At 42.9% G+C, this 22,903-nt stretch overlaps 2 protein-coding genes across 5 annotated transcripts in view; one reads left to right on the forward strand and one right to left on the reverse strand.

Moving 5' to 3' along the window:
- SCFD2 (sec1 family domain containing 2) overlaps window positions 1-18,212 on the reverse strand; it is a 205,240-nt gene extending 187,028 nt beyond the window's left edge. The window contains exons 1-2 of the mRNA XM_048304627.1: window positions 17,456-18,212; window positions 9,144-9,312 (exon numbers count right to left, since the gene is read on the reverse strand). Of these exons, the coding sequence (XP_048160584.1) occupies window positions 9,144-9,312; window positions 17,456-18,191 (905 nt within the window). The 5' untranslated portion in view covers window positions 18,192-18,212. The remainder of the gene's footprint in view (window positions 1-9,143; window positions 9,313-17,455) is intronic.
- Window positions 18,213-21,317: 3,105 nt separating this feature from the next.
- Window positions 21,318-22,903, forward strand: part of FIP1L1 (factor interacting with PAPOLA and CPSF1) — a 38,946-nt gene continuing 37,360 nt past the window's right edge. Inside the window, exons 1-2 of one of the 4 annotated variants that reach the window (XM_048304629.1) lie at window positions 21,318-21,472; window positions 22,162-22,201. In XM_048304629.1, coding sequence (XP_048160586.1) covers window positions 21,391-21,472; window positions 22,162-22,201 — 122 coding nt within the window. In that variant the 5' untranslated portion in view covers window positions 21,318-21,390. The remainder of the gene's footprint in view (window positions 21,473-22,161; window positions 22,202-22,903) is intronic. The other 3 variants (XM_048304628.1, XM_048304631.1, XM_048304630.1) reach the window with 3 other exon arrangements.

Raw genomic sequence — 22,903 nt, forward strand, 5'->3', positions numbered from 1 at the left:
ACTGACGTTCATTTCCCTTTATTTAAGGGGTACCTGGCGCTTGAGCATCCACATGCAGCATACACATTCAGCGTGCGTTCTATGGCTGTTTCCAGTTAGTGAAAATGACTTGATATGGATTTCTTTTTCTTGTTACTTATTTAAATAAGTACTACAGTTGTGCAGAGAATTAGGTAAGATCATAAAACTTTTTCTCTCCCACAGAGGTTGGGAATCTTTTCCAGTTGAAGATCATTTAAAAAAATATACTCACAACCTATAGAAACTATGTGGTACTTGGTGAAACATAGTCATCCAGAACCTGCAGAAAGACTTCTTGGGGGTTGAAGTTCATCAGAGCATAAAAACTGGCTTGGCTTGGTCAATATTCACAACCACTTTTGAAACTGTGAACAGTTATAAAGTAGCAATACCCATTTCTGCATCCCCTTACTACACTTCAAGAAAAAACCATACACACACAGAGGTAAACGCTAGACCTAGGCATCATGAATTAGGTTTCAAAGATTTGTCATCTAAATAACAGAAGCCATGCTAAATATTATTTAGCCATGCTAAATAGAAGAAAAGAATGCTGGATTTTTGGCTCAGTTAAATTAAAATCAACAGTTGTGGGTGTATTTATCTGTATAAAAAGAGAGTATTTCTCTGTGCAAGATTCTGTCTACTTTTCAAAGTAAAAGCATCTTTAAGTTCTGGCAGGTAAATAGCTCACTTCACATAAATTTTAGCCTGTGTAAACTTTCATTCCTGGTTCATATTAAGTCTGGAATCATGAAATAACCCAAATCATATAGTCAAAACTTGCAATCAGACCTGTTGCCAACAGATAATACTGTTTCCTTCCCAAACATTACTTTGTCATCCAACTGAGCAGCTGTCATTTGTTCTTCTCATCAGTCTAGTACAGCATATTTCTCTCTGTTGTAAGATACAGCAGGCTTACTTTATAGCATAAGAATGAAAAACTAAAACACCCCTCCAGGTCACTCAGTCACTCTCTGTTCTGGCACTATGGTTGAACAGCAAATGAGTAATTCCACAGTATGTAATAAGGCCAATGCATATCACTGCATTTTAAAACCTTGCTGTTGAGGTCATTCAGGAGGCAAACTTGAAGGCAGATGGCCAAGCAGAGTAAGAGCTAGTCTTAGAAAAATCTCACAACATCAGCCAAAGCAATAGTCTCTGGGAGATCATGCTATAACACAAGAAAGATCAGAGCTCACTTTAGAGAACCATAAAGTCTACTTAAACAGACACAGGCTTTATGGTACTAATAAACTCTGAATACATCTGCAGGAAAATGCACTGTGGCCACACCAAGGGAAAAAACACTTTGCAAACTTACACAGGGGAAAAAAGAACCTCACAAAATTCACAAACAAAAGCATTAAGGGAACAAAAAAGTTATGTCAGTTTTAAAAGAAACGCTACAGAGAGCCAAAAAACCATCGCCCCTAAGCAACATAAAGACAGTAGTTACTCTTTCTGATAAGTCATCAGAAAGAGATTTGTCCTTCTTTATATCTTGCAAGGATATTCTTTGTATCCTTGCAAGGATACAGAGCACAATGGCAACAAGGGAACAGCTAGAAGATAAACTAGCTGAGGGGTTGAACTCACTGAATTTCCTTATAGGCATTAAGCGACCTTGCTCTGATAACCAGGTGAAGATGCAAGTACTCAGACCTGTTGATGGCTGGACAACTTCAGGGTAAGATTCAAATTTATTGTGTCTTTCCATGGACAAAGGAAAATCAAAACCTTGGGACTTAATGGCTGAACTCAAATAGAGAGGGAATACAGAGAATAATGTAAATACAGGGAGTCTTTCTTCTTCAGAACTAAAAATATGTCTTCAAAAAATTAAGCATAAAGAGTTCCGATTTTGCCATTTTCACCTAACTGATTCTACAGGCAAGAGCATCTCAAACCTCTTGAACCTTGTACTCTCAGGACTGCTACGATAGTATCAGAGGGCCCAGGAAAAACAGCCTGAATTCTGCCTGAACATTTTCATTACTAAGCCTGGGTAGCCTAGACAAAGAGGGCAGTTAGAGGTTCTAAAAGTACAAGAATGAAGTCCTGAGCAGTCCAGCTTCCCACAACCCCCAGAAGTCCTTTTAGTGGGCTGAAAGGCATAGATAAGGAAGAGCCATCCAGCTATGCCAAGAGCCTGTCAGCCCAATTAATTCTTTATCTCAAGGAAAATAAGCTTCAAACTTCCTCTTATCTAGAAGACAACTTCTAAGACTTCTGAGCCCTGTCATAACAGACAATTGACAAAAATGTGGCACCTGTTAGGCAGGAAGATGGTCATAAAAAGTACCCTCACGTGATTCTTCTGCTGGTTACTTCAACAAACTCACTACTGCAGCAAACTGGGGTTTTGCAGAGTGGCAGCAAGGTCTTCTAGCAATGCTGTATGTTACACAGCACAGCAAGCTGGAGGTCTTGACCTCTTTTCCAGGGTTTTCCACTCTCAGCACAGCCCTCTCACCCCTTCATTTTTTTCCATTTCAAGGAGGTCCCATGTTGAATGGATCTGGGCAAATATACACATTTATTGTAAAATAAAATAAATCTTATCAGCTTGTTCATCTCATCCTGTGGCAACAGTCAATTATGTTCATTTGATTCAGGCTGGTTTGAAGCTGAGCAGAAAGCATCTCCTGGAAAGCTTGTCTTGACTGACAAACCCCAGAAGCTGATCCAGGCAGGGCTCTTATTTCCAACAAGAAGATGCCTTGAGAAATTTCAAACAATGAGAAAACTCTGAATAGGCCTTGATTCAGGACTGTGCTCTAAGCCTGTATAAGTACAATAAAGGGGTGATCAGGAAGGCTGCCAGTCCAGGAGCATGGTGGGGGAGGAAGGAATGTAGTGTTTGGGGCATTCCTACTGCCCAATCCACCACTTCGTGAAGCATCTCCTGGCTGGACTGCTAAAAAGGCAAAAAGTACCAGCATAAAAACCCTCTAAAGCACAATTCATCTCCCTGAAAATGGACCTTAGTGGCACAACAGGAGTCCTGGAAGCACAGAGCCAGGCTGTAATTTCACGTGTCATGGGTGAAAGAAAGTTTCAGAGTTATATTTAATGCACTGTGATGGCTGCTTTTCATAAATTCTGCAGTTAAAACTTCCTTCTCTCCCCAACGTGCTGCTCACCTTGTTCAGAAAGGCAGATAGGAGACAGCTGTACCATGGGTAGTGGCTTTTTTGGGGTTGGTTTGGGGGTTTTTTGTCTTGGGGGTATTGAATTTAGGTTTAAAATAATCTTTAGGAGCAGAGCACCGCAACAGAGCCAGGAGGCCAGGTCCCGGGAGAGCAGGAGCGTGCAGCTTCCACCAGGGGGAAGTGTCCAGCAGCAGAAACTCCAGTACCGGAGGAACACCCCAGCAGCAGGGACGGGCAGGGAGCACCCCGCTGTTGCTGAGCCACCACCAACATACCGGGGCAGATCCAAAAGCAGTTTTTAGCACGAAGCTGTCTCTCTCCCTGTCTGAAAGAGCCTTGACATCCTTTGTTTTGGGTTACCCTTCCTCCTCTAAAAGACTCGCAGTGGATATGAAGCAATATAGTCAGGACATCTGGATTTTCTTACAGCAATAGTAATGTTTCCTCTTTAATATTAACATTCCAGAAAGGAAAAATACTCTAATTTATGCCATAAATTTCCAGCCCATTCAAGAATAACACTATCCCAAATTACCTTCTTATTATAAGCTTCTAAAAACTTATGCATGCAAAAAAAAAGTGGTTTTTTTCCTAATTAACATCTACAGCTGATGTAAAGGAAATAATTTTTTAAAAAATTGAAAATACCAAAAAGATCCAAGAACCATATTGTTCAAAAAAACCCCAAAACACCAATATCCTTCAGATGCTTGTTCCTTGATAAAAAAAAAAAAACAAACAAAAAAACTCCAAGAGAGTAAAATCAACGATTCAAAAAAAGTCCACATCCCAGATTAAAGAGAGACTTTAACCTCCTCTTCAGTTTTAATTCTTGTTGCCCTTTTCTTTGCCATACACACACACACCTCTTTCATTTGAAATTCACATGATACATGTGACTGCTCAAAGACTACTGCAGTGTGTGCTATACAGAGATCACAGGAACTGCTGTTCCATCAGTTCCCAGGAAAGGGGGACAGGTGAATACAACTCAAAACTGTCCCCCCACCCCAGGGCAATAAAGCACTGCGAGTAGGAGTGGGAAGGACACTACCAAAGAAAGCACAAATGGAGATCCTGCGTTCGATAGTCTTGACACCTTAACTCCCCTTGTACTCATGTGCACTATTAATTGCACCCCGAAGATCAGAACCCCTAGAATTTTTCTGCCTTCAGTATGCAAACTTGTATCCTAAGAAACTCCCTGTTTTACTGGTTTAGGAAACAAGTTCCTTGGACACGGACTACAAGAGGAATCAGAGGCAGAAAGGAATTAAGTGACCTGTGAGATATCCTGCTGCAAGCTGACAGCAGAACCAGGACTGGAATAAAAGTCCCCTCACCTCATGGCCTTCCTTTACGTTCAGGGTTGTCCAAGTCCCACAGTACCAGAGGAGCATTGAATCATCACATCACATCCAAATGCAAAGATGCAGCTGGAGCAGAGTTTTCTTCTCCATCCAAATCGTAGCATTTGTAAAAAGTACTGATCAGTCCAAAATGTGAGTAACAACCTCAGAACTCAGAATGATTGGGAGAAGTATGTATTTTCAACTGCCGTTAACATGAGACATTGAAATTTTATCAGTCCATCTCCAGGAATGTCCTAATTTTTAACCCACTCCCCCCAGCACACCTACCTTTCCATTCCTTATACAAGACCTAAAGAAAGATTTTTGTGGGTGCTGTGACTCAAACATTTGGCCTGCATAACAATGCTTTCTGCATCACACCCATCAACATGGTCACTTCATTCTCAACTTGCTATTTCTCCCTCCAATGCAAATACAGGAGATTTAGTGGCTCCATCTGCTCTGTCAAAAGTGCCCAGACAGCTCAGCTATATTGCTTATTGAATTGCTTTAGGCATAGCAGCCCAAACATGAACTGTGTTACATTAAAGTTCTTCATCTTTATGGAAAAACGCTTGCTGTAAGAGTCCAATGGTTCTTTGTATATTGCATTAAATACATATATATCTTAAATAAAAAATGTGGACTTTTTAAAAGATTTTAACACCATATTGAATTCTAAGAAGCCTGCAAATATTGGAGAAAGGAAGCAAGAGTGGAAAAACAGGCAAGAAATCTCTATTCAGCAAGTTCTTGAAATGTGCATAAGCAAATTAAATACTCAGTCTGTTCAGCAAAATAGGAGAGCATATCAAAAGTGTTCCTGGCTAATAATAAAGCAGAGTGAAAAAACAGTAAACATAGATATTCCTTCTGTTGCCCACGTATAAATCCTTAATTCTCACACACCACAGGCCTGTGACCAGGATTTAGGCATTTGAACCATGATTTGGGGTTTTAGGGAGCCATGGGAGCTTCATGCGCCTCAGCTCCCAGCTTGCAAGCGGTGGAAAAGATAAACCTTCATCGAGATAAACTAATTACTGACAGCAAGATGCTTCAACATGCTAAAAAGAGATCTTAAAAACACAGGATGGGTACTTTGAGAAACAATGTGGCCAAGATGTTATCAAACTTACGGGATGGATTGCTCACAAACACACAGAGCTTGACATTCATCCAAACAGACAACACCTAGAAGCCACTACATGCATGCTTAAAATCAGAAGCTGAAATTTGGAAGAATTCCTCCAAAAACACTCTATGAGTTATCAAAATACAAAGACCAGCAAGAGAACTGTAATCAATTTTTTCAAATCATGCCTACCACTAAGCTTTCACTACAATTTCGCTTCTATTATGCATCATTTGTTTGAAACAACAGGGTGGCTCCTGCTTTTCTGAATCAGAAACCAGCAGTTCTGATCAAGAGTGGATGTCTTTAGCTAAATATCTACAAACTATTTCTCTTCTGCTATGTACTTCCATCTGTATATAAAAATGAATAAAATATTTTGACACAATTCTCGAAGAGCATAACTCTACTGTCATCCACACTGGAACAGTAACATGTCAGTGACTACAGCAGGGCAAACAATTACTTTGTGAGATTTTTGAGGGTAATAAGACTAAAAAAAAATCAAGAACTGTAGAATAGTTTGGGTTGGTTTTTTTTAAGAAATTCCCTTCCTCACAAAGAGAGCACCTTCAAAGTACAGTAATTCAAGCAGCATATGGCATTTACATTTTCATCTAAATCTTTAAAGAAGCCCATTATTTCCTTAGATTTGAGAAAAGAACCCTGCTTTATTTCACCACACCAACCATAAATTATTCATTAATTCTGTTTGCTAACTCTGTAATTCAGCCCAGATGTTCCTGCTGGAGTGGCATTCCATAAGAGAAGTTAAATATAGCAAGCTGTATGCAAGGACCAGACTCTCTCTCTCCCCTCACTACAGCGTGCTCAAATATTACTTGAGAGAAAACTATGAAAACATTTAAAAAATACTCAGAATATGTGAGTCTGAAATGCTACAGTGTGATCACAAAATTTCATGTGATAGAGTCCTCACGCATTTCATTTGGGTGTAACTGAAGTCACTGGTCATGTCTCTGGGGAAAAGGCTGGCACTTTCACTCCAGAGTAAACAGAAAATTTACAAGCAGAGGAACACTCCTTGCAATGCAACATATACAAACATAAATGAAGACTTAAGTTTTCAATTACAAGAAACACTTTCGAGCCAGTTACCAAGGGCAACAACCAAGCTGATGAGAAATTGAGAATATCCCAAGGACTTTCTTATGGAATTGACACAGAAATTTACTGGTGGGAATCTTTAGTCCATTTCAGTGCTTCAGAAAAACAACCACTTTACACTAGCAAAGATGATTAATGTTAGCATTTATAATCCAACATTGAAAATAGTCCTGTTGAACAGAATGGAAATTACCACCTTCAGCCACACATTCAGCCACTGTTATGGTTTCAAGCCATCATTTCTTCATCAACTGTCTTAAGCTAGTTTGGAAGTGCCTATTTTAAACTAGACACTATTCCTGATCATTATATAGTTGGAGAAGAAGTGAATGACAGGCTGAACATCACACTGTCACTTTCCTTGGAGTTTGCAGACTCTTATAAGACCCACAACTCTTCTTCAGTTGTGAACAGTGATCACAAGAGGGATTTTCAGAGGTCATGTAGTCCCTTTGCTGTGCTCCAAGGCAAGATTAAGACTGTTTAAAATATTTGCCTGATCTGTTCCTAAAAATTTCCAGTGTAACAGATTCTGTACCATGCCTTTTTAGAAGGAGGGTATTTTGGAGAAGCTGTTGAAGACTGGTGTGTTAATTGCACCACTGCTTTGGTACCATGTATCAGCTGCTATCATCCAACTTTGCCACACTTGCATCTTGTAGCCAAATCCTGCTGTTCTTTAACCAGCTGTGTCCACATGAGACTTTGAAAAATATGTTAAGACTAACTACTGTTAACAGAGGACACCTTCCCATTAGCCAGCAAATAGGCAAACAAACCTTGATGTACATATATACTACTAGCCACCTTAGAACATAGTAGAACTCTGTCAGCTGTTCCTAAAAACATGAATACATGACTGAAGTCATAATTTAGCCATGTGAAGTCATACCAGCACTACCTTTAGTCTCCTTAATGTCAGTAATGGAAGAAACAATGGAGTGGTAGCACAGGCCAACAATCTCAGGGCAGTAAATAGCTATTTTTTTTTTTTCCATAGCCCACACTGACAGAATTTTCTTTGTTTCTGATACTTACTCAAAGTTAGCATGAACAGCTACCACAGAACTCTACTAAGGACAATGACCTCTTCATTTTGCTATGCAGATAGATCTTTGAGGACATCTCACTTCTACTTCAGGAATCAGCTGGAAAGCAGGCAGTGAGAAGCAAACCAGATCAAATTTTATTTAAGCTAGTCACCCTGGCAGTAAGTTACAACTGAGTCCATCTCTATGAGGAAATGTTTTCTCTCCAACTTCTATGGAAGAAGAAAGGTATGCAGTGCAAAACCTAGAAACTGGACCCAGTTACGGCACGTGTGGGAGATGGAAGGTGACAAAGGATCTGGAGGCTCTCAGAAAATAAAGACCATATGTTGCTAAAGGTGGAAATCTTTGAAATCTTTGTTGGGGGGAAAGGAAGGAGAAGGATACAGTGCAGGTGTGAAATCACAAAATGAGTCAAAAGAGAAGAATAGGAACTATATTAGATAGCCCATCTTGAAAAAACATTTTCTGATATATGAGAAGAGCATTATAGTAAAAGAGAAAGAACTTTTAATCTCCTTTGCACTGCATTAATTTCTAGAGCACTGCTGAGAAAATTTTTTTGTGGAATGAAACCAGCACCTGGTATGCTTCTCTGGTTTTGCATAGTAACAGAAGTTGCAGGAAAGTTTTGGTTTGGACAACTAAATTTAGAAAGTGAAACATCAAATCTGATGCACTTTGCTTGTAAAGTCTTAGCTACACATTATACATAGCTAAGTACAACTGTCTGAAGTTACAGCTTTTAGGTTGTTCTTGTTTAAGCAAAAATCAGTCCCTCGTGAAGCTGTCTGTATACCTGAATTTGTGCCTTATTGTCCTTCTCCACAGGTATTGTGTTTGAAAACAGGGATAAGACCTTAAATTAACATGTACTCTAACAAAAATTAGCATCCAGCTAACTTTATGAAGAGGCTTATGGGAAAAACAACGTCACCATTGAGAACTACCTGTTTGCATGACCTATTACTTAGGCAGAAAAAGAAATGTCACAAGTAGAATTCTTGGTGTTAACCTGTACTGATTTGTGCTACAGTAATCTACAGCAATTTAAACAACCCAAATCTAAAAGGTCTTGAGATTCTCCCACTTTTGGAAGTCTTATCTGGCCTACTCACTTAATGCACACACATAGACTTACATTCCAGCAGAATTATGACCAGATGGGGTTTTGCTGTAAGTTTGACTGTTTTCTTTAGTTTTTTTAAAGACTTGTTCTCTGTTCATTTTTTCACAGAGAGATAACAAACATATTCAACATTAAAAAAAAAAAAAGAAAGAAGAAAAGAATGTTTACTTTGGTTGTGCTAAGCAGCCAGGTGCTATAACAGCGCAAGTTTCATCTGAAGTCTGCAGTGCTGTAAGTTCCACCATGTTAACCATCACATCAGTCTTGTGGCCAGGAAGTTTGGGAAGCACAGAAAGAATCTTCTCTGCAAGATTGTCACCATGATGACCAACTGCTCCTGAGGGAAAAAAAAAAAAAAAAGACCCAAAAACTATCAGGTGCATAACTAGAAAAATAAACACAAGGAATTGAAAAGAAAATAACCACATGTTTTGGGGAGAAGGACACTGGTATTCATAACATCAAGATCACACTTAGCTTCTCAAAAACATTTTGCTGCAAAAGTACAATTAATTTCTAGAATGGGTAAAGTTAAAAGCAATTACAACATTTCAGAAAGATTCATTTTAAAAGTACAAATTAGACTTACTTTAACAGCTGTTAAGATATTGACTGATTTTACACTTAGACATGAAAAACATTTTTCTTTGCCTAAGGAAGTTGTTAAATAATATTTGCAATGGTTATTAAAAAAAGCAGGCAAATATTTATATATACACTCACATGCATACTGCACTTTTCTACCTAAACTAATAGGGCTGTGCTTGAAAGGACTGTATACAAGTTACATAAACAGCTATCCAGACAGGCCAGCCTAATATTAAAATAAACAATTACCAATGATATGCCACTATCAAGATCATCACTTTTATATAAAGCAAGGGCAGTTCAGGTGAAATAAACATGAAATAACTAAGCCAACCCAAATTACAGAGTATAAAATGTCCATTTGACCATATTCCAAGAGAAACTCTGAACTCCAGCTGGCATGTTTTCTTCAATTTTCCTGATTTCAAACACACATGCTTTTCTTTCCATTCATGAACTCTCAACACAGGCTCTACAACCAACTTAGAAAATATTAGGGCTGTGAACCAATTCAAAGCAGAAAAACATGACACACACTACAGATAAAAAAGTCAAGAGAGAGGAACCAGAAACCTTATTGCCTTTACATCAGGAACAAGTTGAAGGTATTTGTATTTTGCCACTTAGGCTATGGTTCAGCCATCAACACAGGGCTGGACAGCAGTGCTGAGCTTAGTATTGTTCTCCTGGCTTTCATCACAGAAAAACAGGAACTTTTGAAGCAGGAAAAAGTTGTCTCAGGCTATGGTCCCACTCCATCTAAGTGTGTCTGTGTGGCAGCTATCTGCTCTTACGTTTTCATCATTTCCAAAGACAGAGAAGATCTGTTCCAACAGCTGAATTAGCTTTACATGCTCCATAAATCCAAAAAAAGACCCTTACATCAAGAACATTGCTGAGGTCAGATTATTAAGTGCTCTTGGATAAGCAGAAGACTGTCTTCAGCAATTCTACAGCAGCCAGGTATCCAGGCTGTAAACCATGGTTTTCCATGGTTTATCCACTATTCTGTATTCCAGAAGAAGATGAAAAGAGATGGAAGGATGAAAATGGAAGAGAAAAGTGAAGTCAAACTCTCTGCTGGCAATGCCTTTATCCACGGAAAGCAAAGAAGGCATATGTGTCCAGCACGGGATGGTACTGCAGTGTGGCCATCTGAGCACTCAGATGGTTTATTACCCATCTGTTTCACCAAAGCCTGCAACAATTACAGAATGACAGCAACTTTCTTTTCTACCATTCCCAGCCAGAGTTAGACCAGTGAAGTACAGATGGAATGAGCTAGGTTGTCTTTGTGACTCCCTAAGCAACCTTGCTCTACAAAATCCCTGCACTCTTCTTAGTAGATCGGTCACGTGTAAGGCACACTGCAACACTCACAAAGCTGCACAGGGAAAACCAATGGTAATCTACTGAACCTCCACCCCATGTACTGGAAGCAACATCTGTCTCTCCACACACGCTGCAAGCAAGCAACATTTAGCTAGACAAGACATTTGGCTAAACTAGAAACACCTCAAATGCAAATAAACCCACATTAATTATTAACATCCCTCCTTTCCTCTTGGCATAGGGGGAAGACCCAGAGTACCCGAGCTGCTTCCACAAACAGCCAGTGCCATCTCTGTCTCTTTCCCACAACTGTTACTTCTTGGAGGTTTCCACTGGTCCACAGCCACTACTGGCTTTTGCCATGCCTCATCAAATCAATCACAAAACATCTACTGGAGGTTTTAAAAGTCACCACCCCCCCCGATCAACTGCATAAATCAACCAAGCCTGAAAAGACAGTTAAACTTCACAAGACTAGGACAGGAAATCCCAGGGAGTCACTTTCCAACTGCACTGACTTCAGAAGGGTGCATGGGACTAGTTTTGATCCTCTCTGCTCACAGCTTCTCATGACCAACAGTGCTCAAGGCAGGTGATGGTTTTTAATGCTGCCAAAGTACAGACAGATCGAGCGTTCATGTGACAAGAAGTTATCTAACCACTGCAAAATAGGAGTTTTCATGCCAGGCTAACATCTAGCTTTCAGGATACAAGAACTCTTATATATCATACTGTACTAATTTCACTTTTTCTTTACATTATAAGTTACAAACTGAAATAGGTGACATTTGCTACAAGTTGCAACTGACACAATTTGCAAAGTCAACCAACCAATTCTTTAATAGCAGCCAGGAACTCACTAACTACACTCCCTGCTTCCCCCAGAAAGGCGTCAATGACAGGCATACAAGAAAATATCTGCCTAAGCCCATTACCAGTGCTGTATCACACCACTTGTACTCCTATTCTTACTTTCTCCTACTAGCTGTACTGTTTGGTTCAAAATAAAAACAAAACAAAAAAATAGCACATTTAAGGAACAACTGCACACCACAGAAACAAAATGAGAGCTTGGGCAATAGGAAGACTTTAAAGTCAGTTGCCAAACATGAGGAGCTTGATTTAGAAAGCAGTTCTTCAGTGCTCACTAGCCAACAACTAATGCAGCTAATTTCTACTGGCGACTTGTCCTTCCATGAGTGCTTAAATGTAAGTCAGTGTGCACCTAAACAGTATGCAAAGCATATCTTGGCCTCACTATCAAGCTTTCTCAACATCTGCTGTTTTACCTACTTTATAGATAGATTAGTTCAGGACAGGTGATTTTGAAAGATATATGGACAAACCCATCCCATTTTTCATGATGTTTCAACACCGCACACCCACTCAATGCTTTTCTGAATAATACCACCAACTGGAAAGACTTTACACTAAATAACTCTAGTGGGACAAGTCCTGTGAGGCACCTTTCTTAGGGAACACATGACCTCTGTGAGAACAGGGTTTAAAATGTCAGAACACAGAAACGTTTACACCTATTTCCTTGAAAAAGATAGATACTTAGAGCTCCAGTTCCTTATCAATGTTTTGACATACTCTTTTAATCCAGTGTTAGATTAAGATGACTTTGTTAAACAGCACTGAAAAGCAGCCTGTATGTTCCCAGGAACAATTGGGCAGCATTAAAGGAAACTAGAGTATTCCTCCACCTTGCCAAAAGACAGATCTACGTTCGCCACTGTACAGATGAAATAATATCAAAGCAGCCAGCTATCTATCCCATTAAGCTGACTATTGAATCTTAGCCAACAAAAAAGCACCACAACTCCTCCCTCGTCCAAAACCCAAAAACCAATCTGCAGTCCAGCAGGAGGATCACAGAAGTCCACAACCAAGCCCAGTAGCATTAGCATACTGACATAAAAATATGACAGATTACCCATCTCTCACAGTCTTGCAACGTACGTAAAGAGCGGCAAATTTGGAGATGAGGAACACTTTACCTGTTGAAGGCTCTTGTAATTTCTAAATCCTCTGCACTGACCTAGTCACCTGCATTTTTCTTTTAACAAGAAAAACTCATTCCATTTATTTTCTTCTCTCTGTAAAGCCTCTATAACAAATATAACGCCTGAAGCATTTAGAAACGTATTATAAAAATTTGTGTGCTTATTCCATGATAGCCAAATCTTTACAGATATCATGCCACAGCAGAAGCTGCCATGTCATAGCAGAAGCTGCATCCTGACATGCAGTAGTGTGTTCACACTTGAATATTTTCAGCAGCCATCACTCCTCACAGCACAGTCTCAACCTCAAGTAACCATAATAATTTAAGCATCAGTTGCCTCCTGTGTCGAAGCCCCAGTCTAGTTCACAAAAAGGGGACTACTGTACTCTACAGGCCTCAGTATTTATGTTTTCAAGGCCTCAGCTTAGATGGTAAGGAAGAAAAAATCATGGGTTCATTTCCTCTAAAAAGACATTAGTGTCAATCCACCAATGCATCAACCTGGAAGATGCTGCAAACAAAAAGAGCATGAGTAAAGCACTCCAAATTAGAAATGTGATAAATATAATGAAAAAAAGAGACAATTACAAGCAAATGCCTTAGAACAAAAAAAATCCAAAAGAGAGATTAGTCAGAATCAGCCTTTACCAGAGAGGCATGGGCCTATGTTAGGCTACACTCTCATTCTCCACTATGAATTATGCAGAACGATAAAGGCATGCTATGACTTTCTCATCACTGCGGCTGCTCCCAGACACCAAAACAGAATAGTACCTGCACTTCATTGATGAGCACCTAACTGTGCCTTTTGTATCTGTTCAAATGCTGAAAACATTACAACCAGCACAAAGGTCTGATGCAAAGATGATGCCTAGCTGACAGTGAGGGAGGGGATACAGAAATTTAAACCCAAGTTTGCAGCCTTGTCTCTTGGGAAACATTCCCATGATTTTGACAGACAAATGCAACAGTGCTAAAGATGATAAAGTGCTGCTGCTGACAGCATTGAAATACCCAACTTCAAGAACACCTATACAAAGGTTATTATTCAAAACTATAGAGTAACTGCACAGGCACCCCCTGCTATTCATTCTTCTCTGTCTTTTGCTCACTGTATTGAATTTCAAAATTACCCCCACACACCAGTGGGCAAGACCAAGATCCCAAATAGCTGCAAAGCTTGAAAGAGTGGGAAGAGAAATCTGTCAAGCTGTTCTGAACACTAGTATCTGAAAGGTATCAATGAGCTTAACACATGAAAACAGAAACCTGGGAAACTGCAAAATACTACTCCATATGAATGCTGGCAAGGTGGTAACCAACAAACACATGGAAGGAGGATGGAGTTACAATATGGCACCACAACACAGATATTTAGGGGTGCAGATATTAGAGGAAGAAAATTAAGAGGAATTACAGTGCTTATCAGTTAGCTCTGACTTTTAACCAGTGTTGCTTATCAGGGTACTCCTCTAGCTGGGAGGATTTATTCTGCTTTTTACAGCAGAGTAGTGGACATTAAAACAATACGTAGGCAAACAAAATACAGTGTGCATAAGCAATGCTGAACATACAAAAATACAATATAAAAAGTATTCAATAGAGTTCTAGATAAGAATGGAACACGAGCTAACAAATAAGACATCTATAACTGCAACTCTTCTAGATATCATCTAGAGCTACCTAAACCTGTACTACATTCAGGCCTTTGAGCTAGAAAATACTTGCCTTTTGATAGTCTACTCAGAGGGATTCAAAGTCACCTTGGTCAAAGCAGAAGCCTGACTTAATTAGAAAGTAGCCCAGCGCCTCCTCTTAGTGAACTTCCAGGCTGTTGTGGAAGTGCTGTGGAATATGAAAGCATTCTCATAATTCATGGACACATAACCAACAGCCATTTCTACAGCCCACACTCTGGACAAGATTCAGATATCAATATGACACAAATCAAATCCAAAATCTTGCATCTTTAGAGAAGGAAGATTAAAAAAGTTGTTTGAAATGAGCTCCAAATGAGAAGGTCTAAGTCGAAGGCTTCTAGCTGCACTGAGTTGTCATTTCAGAAGAAAAATTACTTATTTTTACACTGCTGACTGCAAATACATATCATAGCTTGAAAAAAAGATCCAGTGGCCCAGCTGCCAATACCAAACTGAAATCTTGCAGAGAGGAAGCCTTAGCTTTTACAAAGTGTAAGGCTGAATGAAACTCAACAGACTCATTCACCTGAAGCCAAGAAGTGGAGCCACAGGTATGGAGCCAGGGAAGAAAGTATATAAAACGCTGGATACGCCTAAGAAAATTAAGGTATTGGGTGCAACTTAATTCTACCATTTCCATTTTCTTTAAAACTGATTTCACAATTTCAATGCTGGGAGTTGCATGTGTATATTTTTTTACTGTACAGTTTTTAACAAACCAATGAAACAAATCTCATTGCGTGGCACTAAATTCAGGTCCACATAAGAGCTTTGCCTCTGAAATGCACTGGATTTTTCTTCCTTCCATTTGCGTTTTACTTGATAGCAAGAGTATCATGTCCAAAGCATAGGAATAACTCTGTGAAATTACCAATGAATTCTGGAGACATTTGTTGGTAGCAAAAGAATGTTGCATGAAGGGATCTTCATTTCATTTATGGATAGTGAGAATAGAATCTTTAAAAAATAAATCCTGTAATTTCTCATCCTTACTCCAAGAGCTTGGATGTTTCCTTCCAACGCTGTGCCACTACAGCCCTGCTGTTATCTCCAAAAATCCTTCTCCTACTGAAGTACAAGATTTCACACTTCCCAGGTTTAAGCTGGTAACAATTATCTCTCTTCATACCTTCTCAAGAGTCTCCTTGTCAGGCAGCTCCTTGTCACCCCACATCTGGTTTTTTTTGTTGTTTTTACTTCTCCTCACCATCTGAGAGCATAAATCCTTGCCCAGTTCCCACCCAAAACCAACACTCTTCTCACAATTTCACTTTAAGGCTCCTTATCCAAGTCCACTCTCCTGCAGTCTTCCAATCAATCTTCCCAACCCCAGCACAGCATTAACTGCCCAGATCCATAGCTGCTCTTTAGCACATTGTTGACAGCTATGAACCCTACAGCTGTGCAAGGATACACAATAGCAAAATTATGGGAGGAAAAACGATGCAGAGGAAAATTCAGAAACAGATGAGCTGCAGGGTGCAACATTGTGGCAAGTGCTTGCTACATGACATGTGGCGGCAAAAAATTATGACCCGAATTACTGACTACAAACAGAACCAGGCCCACACTCCGTGGATGCCAGCAGAAGGTATGTATGACGGGGATAGCAAATGCAGCCATTCCTACATCAATACAGATATGCACAGAAACACTTCCAGGCACATAGATACGGCTAAGGGTTATACAGAGATGTGTATCTTCTTAGACAGATACAAAGATAAGAGTGACAAGTAGATGCATCGGATGCTTCACAGAAATCCATAAGGCTCAGTCTGAAACATGCAGATTGTTTCCTGCACACCTCAAGGTTGCACACAGGCACAGTTAGGGTCTCTAGTTTGCAGCAAAATGGAAGTGCTAGAAACAAACCTTTGGATTTCCAGCAGAGCCTTCTGCTTTACTCTTCATTTCTATGACCCACTGGGATATGAGGATGTGCAAGCAACCATCATGGCCATGGGGTTAAACATGCTCCCACTGTTGCCAGATGAAGAACTGTTTGCACACCTGGTGGGTTAATACAATGATTACTCTTCAAACCACTAGCCTACGGAATGGAACTGCACACTGCTTATCGTGTAAGATCATGCTAAACATGAACCAAGAAGAACAGGAGGGTAACCAGCTCAGTTATGCCAACTTTTCTCCTAATTTGGAAAGCAGCACCAGTTCATTAGGCAGTTAAGTATGACTTTGGGGCCACTGACACCAGGGATCACCACTTAACAAAACCATGTGAGTTATTTCTGCATGAAAGGATGCACCTGGCACTAGGGGTTTTGGCACAGTGTTTGGGGTCAAGGAAGCAGCCTGTAAGGTACTTTTGAAACCAACTGGACAATGTGAGTAATGGATGATCTGGATGCTTGAGAGCAGTGGTAGCTGCAGTGCTTTTAATCCAAGAAGCACAAAAACTGACACTGGGACAAAAGATTACAATATACATATGGCACATGGTAATAGCTGTTTTTGAGTAGAAAGGACATCACCAGCAGAATGCTGGAACACCAAGTTTTCCTACTGGAGCAGGACAACGTCAAACTTATGGTAACTACCGCTTTGAACCCAGACATGTTTCTCCAAGCTTCAGAAGAAGCCCAGAAACCTGTCATGACTGCCTAGTAACCACCCAACAAGTGTATTCTAGGAGACCAGATCTCAAGAGCAATGCCATCCAGGACCCGGAACTGGAGCTATATACCGATGGGAGGAGCATGGTACCAAGTGGAATATGGACTTTTGGTAATGCCAGGTCACCAGGGTTCCCACAACTACCTGACACCCTCCCGGTGGGGTGGGCATGGGCCCTCTAGAATGACAGCCCATACCAGCTGCAGATTTCTTACCAGCGAGGTCCAACGTCCTGTCCACAAAGATGACAGAGGCCTTGTTGGTGGCTGTCCTCCTCCTGTTTCTGGCTGGGGTGTAGCTTGCCAACTCAGCGGCAACGACCCTGCTGAAGGTCCCCACAGCGAAGCTCTCCTCCCGCAGGCCCAGGACGGTGAAGAGAGAGTCGAGGTCGCCCACCAGGGACCGCACCGCCGCCCGCAGCCCGGCGGGCAGCGCACCCAGCCCGACCTCTGCGGGGCCGGGGCCGCCGGGGCCGGGCAGCGGCGGGAGGAGCGCTGCCAGGGCGGGCAGCAGGCAGAGCTCCGCCGAGACGGGCGCCAGGAGCGGCGGGCCCCGCAGCACCACCTCGGCGCAGCCGCCCTCGCCCATCCACCGCCGCAAGGTCTCCTCCAGCTCGGCCGCCCCGCCGCCCTCCGCCTCGTCGCCGCACACCAGCACGCAGTGCCGCACGGCGCCCTGCTCCAGCACGCCGCGCACCGCGGTCGCCGCGCCGCCCCGCAGCGTCCCGCTCACCACCAACACGACGCGGGCCACCCCCGCCGGCACCGCCGCCTCGGCGGACAGCGCGCTGACAGCCAGCGCCCCGGCCGCCAGCAGCTCGCCCGCCCCGCCGGCCCAGTGCAGCGCCTCGGCGGAGGGCGCGTCCATGAGGACGGCGGCGCGGCGCGCCCGGGCCAGCGCGGGCTCCCAGGCCCGGCGGCTCAGCTGCCGCAGCAGCTCCGGCACCGCCATGGCGGTGACAGCCACAACACTCCACACGTGCCCGGCGCGCCGCCGGCGCCGCGCGATGACGTGTCGGGCGCGGGCTGGCTGCGGGCGGGAGAGGCGGGGCGCTCGTGGTGCCCGGGAGAGCTGCGGCTGCCGGGGGCCCGCGGCTGTGGCACCGTCCCGCCACCTGCCTTGGTGACACCGCGGGAAGTGCTGCTTCCCCGGCACTTTAAATGGACAGCACCGGAGAGACGAAACTTTCCTCACTGCTCCCTGCCCTACAATCGTGTATTTCTTGTGTTAGTGTGAACGAATGCATTGGTGGATGTGCTCAGTAAATGCGACTTTTCTCTGTACGGTTGGACACGTATGATAAATTAGTTTAATTCCACTTCCGCCTTTAGAAGCTTTTGGTCTCGAAATCAGTTTCAAAGCTAACTAGAAAAAACCGCCATAACAAGCATCTACAGTTTCTTCTCTCCAGAGAATGGATGGCTCGCTTGCAAATCTGTGTTCTACACAGTATTCGCTTGGGCAACCTCCCTAGTACAGAGGAAGATACCTTTTCTGACATAGCAGGATTATCAGCATTAATAAAGAGATAAAATACTTAATTAGTTCACCCTCCATCTTAACTGCTGTTCTTCAGTCTCTTACACGTTCAACTGGTTTCAGAACACTGAAAAATATGAGTAGTGAAGAATCACTAGATTTCCAGTAATTAAATCAGATCCTTTCCTTTCAGTGTTCTCCGTTCACATTCCTACCTGGATGCATTCTTCCCTATTTTTGTTCTGTTCTAGCACCAATCTGTTATTTCAACCTTAGGGCATAAGGTTCATGATGCTAGAAAAATATGTAAGTTAATACCCTTGACTATTTTGATTTGAAAAATTAATGCTAAGAAAGGATGTGGGATAGTTAATCACTGGGCCCCTGAGTTTATAAACAAGTAGAATTATCCTCCTCTCAGATTGAATTACCTCAGAGATTATGTATATCTGAGTTTTTGCTTTATGGTTGAGTGCCACAGACAAAATTTAGATAAAGTATGGCATGCCCAGCAGTTTTAAAGGGGTTATTTACCTTTAAAACCATTTAAAAAGGTATGGGGGGGGGGAGGGAGTGGTGTTGACTTCTTCTAAAAGGTTGAGGGTTTTTTTCAGAGATTATTGTGAAAGATGCTTTTTAAAGAAAACAAATAGATTTTTAGTTTATTAATACTGTATAGATTGCAACTAGTTCTGCATATGCCAGTGTAGAAAAAAATAATTACTAGCCAGAAGACAAAATGAGTTTAATCAGTTTAAAGCACAATGGTTAAGTTATGAAATAAAATTATCTACATAGTTTTTACATCTTATTTTATCCCTTGTGCAAGGTGACAACTACCTGTACTAAAGGGTTCCCATAAACTTGGTATCTTTTTGTGGGTTTCTGGAGTGTAACCCATGAGTGAAAATGGCGATGCAGCTCGCAAAGAGGCGTTCTGTCTTCAGCCTTTCAGCTACTCAAAGCCTTAGAAGAAACAGTTTTTACAGGCCACAAATGGTCAAGGTGGACTTTTACGTCACCACCAGCTCAGTGTGATTTCTCTTTAAAGGTTTCTACAAGGAAAACTGCTTGGAGGATCTGCATCAAAGTGTTTTAAGACATTTTATCTTCTTAGCCTATTCTTGGTTTCTATTTGTTGTGTTTTTCTCAAACATGGTTTTCTTTCTTCTTCCTTGTGTCTGCAGCCAAAGGAAACTATTAGAATTCTGCTGTGTCATTTAATGTCAGCCAAAACTGTGTTAAATGGCAAAGTAAACAAAACAGGAATGAAAATTCAGACACTGATATCACTAAGAGGCACTACATATACAGATTTGTCTTAGGAGAAACAAGTGACTCAAAACGGTGAAAAACACCTTTGCTGACTCCACAACTGTTTGTATAAAAAATGACATCACAAGATGAAAACCTACCCAATTACATCACATAATTCATTACCTGTACACAATACTCAGATATTTAATTTTAGGTGAAAAAAATTTTGAGTGGGTTGGTTGTTCATGTGAACTCCAGTGAAATGTCATGCCATATGTGAAACTTTCAAATAAGCTCCCCTCACTGAGAGTTGTGTTTATGTTACCACGAAGTCCTCTAGTCTGATTTTCCCCAAATTGACCTGCTGTGAAAAACCGGGTCCCTGTTTTAGTTTTCATATATGTCCTGAAACATCACAAGCTCCATTTGTACACACAACTTGTCAAAACTTGTTTGGACAGTCGTTGGTAGTTAAATTTTCCAATGAATCTCGCAGTTGCTGTCTAGCATTCACAGATGGAAAGTGAGAAAATCACCAGGAAAAATGGCTCACTACTTCCCACCGCTTTTAAAACAGATCAATTTCTTCATGAAATTCATAGAAACACTTTGAACATAGAAACACTTTGGAATACTCACAGCACACAATGAATGTTACACTCTTATTGTAGCTAAAAATAAAATCAGGAAATTTGTGGAGGAAAGAAAAATCTATGAAGAGTTGTTAAACCTAAAATACTACGTCCAGCTGGGATAGTCCCTGAGCCGAGGGACAGTACTAGCAGAAGCAGCGTGTTTACCCCGTGGTTACGCTCCCCCGGCAGCTGCCATCAGCCGCCAGTAGATGCACGGTACCGGAGTGTACGTGTGTAGCCAAGTCCTACTTCTGGAGATAGGCAAGGATGTTCTCGAGGAGATCGCCATGCTGCCAGTGATCTCTGCTCAGCGCACGGACGGGCGTTCAGGGACGCAGGAGAGCACAAGGACCACCGAGAGCAAAGGGCAGCGAGAGGAAGGGAAGGCGGCTCTCGCAGTGCGCCTCGGGAGAGCGGCGAAAGCACAGCCGCGGTGAGTGGCAGCGCACGGACGGTGCCAGGCCGGCTCGGCGGGGAGGGCAGTCCCGGGGCCGGGCCCGGCCGGGCCGCCCCCCGCAGCCCGTGCCCGGGGCGCCGCGGGGCCGGGCCGGGCCCGCTTCCTGTGCGTGTCACTCACGCGGGGGGGAGGGGAAGCGCCGGGCGGCGGCGGCGGCGGCGGATCCTCCGCGAGAGGCCGCGTTGGGCGTTCGCAGCCGCCCGCCCGTGCACCTCCCGGCCGCGGCCCGAGGCGCGGGGGAGCTCGGGGGCGGTGCGGTGGGGCGGCCCGGCGGCGGGAGGCGCTGCCGGGGCCGGGTCCGCGCGTCCCGCGGGAGGCGGCCATGTCTACCGGCGAGGCGGAGCGGCTGTCGGCGGACGCCGATGGGGCCGCCGGGGACGAGGAGGAGGAGTGGCTCTATGGCGGTACGGACCTTCCCCGACCCCCGTGCCCAGCCCGCCTCCCCAGCGGGCCGGCCCGGCGCCGCCGCGGCGGGGGGGCCGTGCGGGGGTGCGCAGGCCGCGGCGTGCGCCGCCTCGCCGGGCCGCTGAACAAGTTCCCCCCGTCCCGCCGCCCCCGTGGCTGCGCAGCTTCCTCTCTCCTCCCGGCCAGCCCCCGGTGGCGGCGGCTCCTGGCCCCTTCCCCTCCCCGGTCTCCGCTGTCGGTGCCGCGGGCCCTTAGCCCCGGCCGCGCAGGCCGAGGCGTGCTGGGCCTCAGCGGCGAGAGCCCCGCGTGGTGTCCCTGTGCCCACAGGCACCCCTGGGGGCCCGAGCTCTCCCTGGTGCCCTCCTGCCCGAGTTCCCGGCGTTGAAGTACTGAAACAGCCTTAACCTTTTATGTATTAACTTTTTTTACAACTTTAGGGACTATATTTACGTTCGGATGGTAATGAAACATATAAACTAAACCTTGCCCATGTGGTAGACCTGTCAGTGCAGAGCACTGTGAGCACTCAGGGGTCTGCTCAAATGATTTCACAATTGAAATGTTAAGAACATGTCTCAATAGTAATCTGAAGAGTTGCCCTAACATTCTACATGTGAAGATAATCTGTCACAGTTGATATCCTGAGAATTTTATTCTTAAATAGTGTGTTTCTTTTCTCTTATGGTAGATGAAAATGAAGCAGAGAGACCAGAAGAAGAAAAATCTAGGTAAGTATCCTGACAACTGGAAGCCCTGTAGCATGGTTGCACAAAAATTGTATTCACTACATTCTTCTTTCCAGCTGCTTGAAAGTTGGTAGTAGCTGAACACGCTCTGGTGTCTTTGAAAATGTCCTTAAGATAATATGTTTGGACTTTGCTTTTCTGTGAAGTGGCTTTACCGGTGAAATTGTGTTACTTAAGTGTGAAAGTTAGTTTAACTGTATGGACAGCAATTACCCCTCACAAAATGCCAACAGGTTTGTTGGCACAATTATTTTTGTAATCATTGTGCTTTATGGTCTTAACAATGGATCAGGACTTGATTTGTTTGAGATAATTTAGCAACTGAAAAACATCCTATCTCCCAAAGAGTTTGCAGTGTAGTTACAAAAACAGGAATACAAGGAAGCAGATGAAGATTACAAGGCAGTGTCACATACAGATCACATCTGCTTAGGTTTTCAGGGTTGGTTTGGTTTTTTTTACCAGTGAGACAGTATTTGAAAGAAATTTAGGAAAGCTATGGAAGTATTTGGAGGGAGCCTGTTTTAGTTACAAAGAGCTGTATGAGAGCACAAAGATGCTGCCTTGAAAACCTAACAAAGTTAATGGAGATTAGTAACAAGGACTGACTGGAAAAGGGAGTCAGTCACTTGTGCTGAATGAAGGAAATTCTCATAATTGGTAAAATATGGAAATTGTTGATTG

Source organism: Corvus hawaiiensis, chromosome 5, assembly GCF_020740725.1.
Source record: "Corvus hawaiiensis isolate bCorHaw1 chromosome 5, bCorHaw1.pri.cur, whole genome shotgun sequence".
Taxonomy (NCBI): Eukaryota; Metazoa; Chordata; class Aves; order Passeriformes; family Corvidae; genus Corvus; species Corvus hawaiiensis.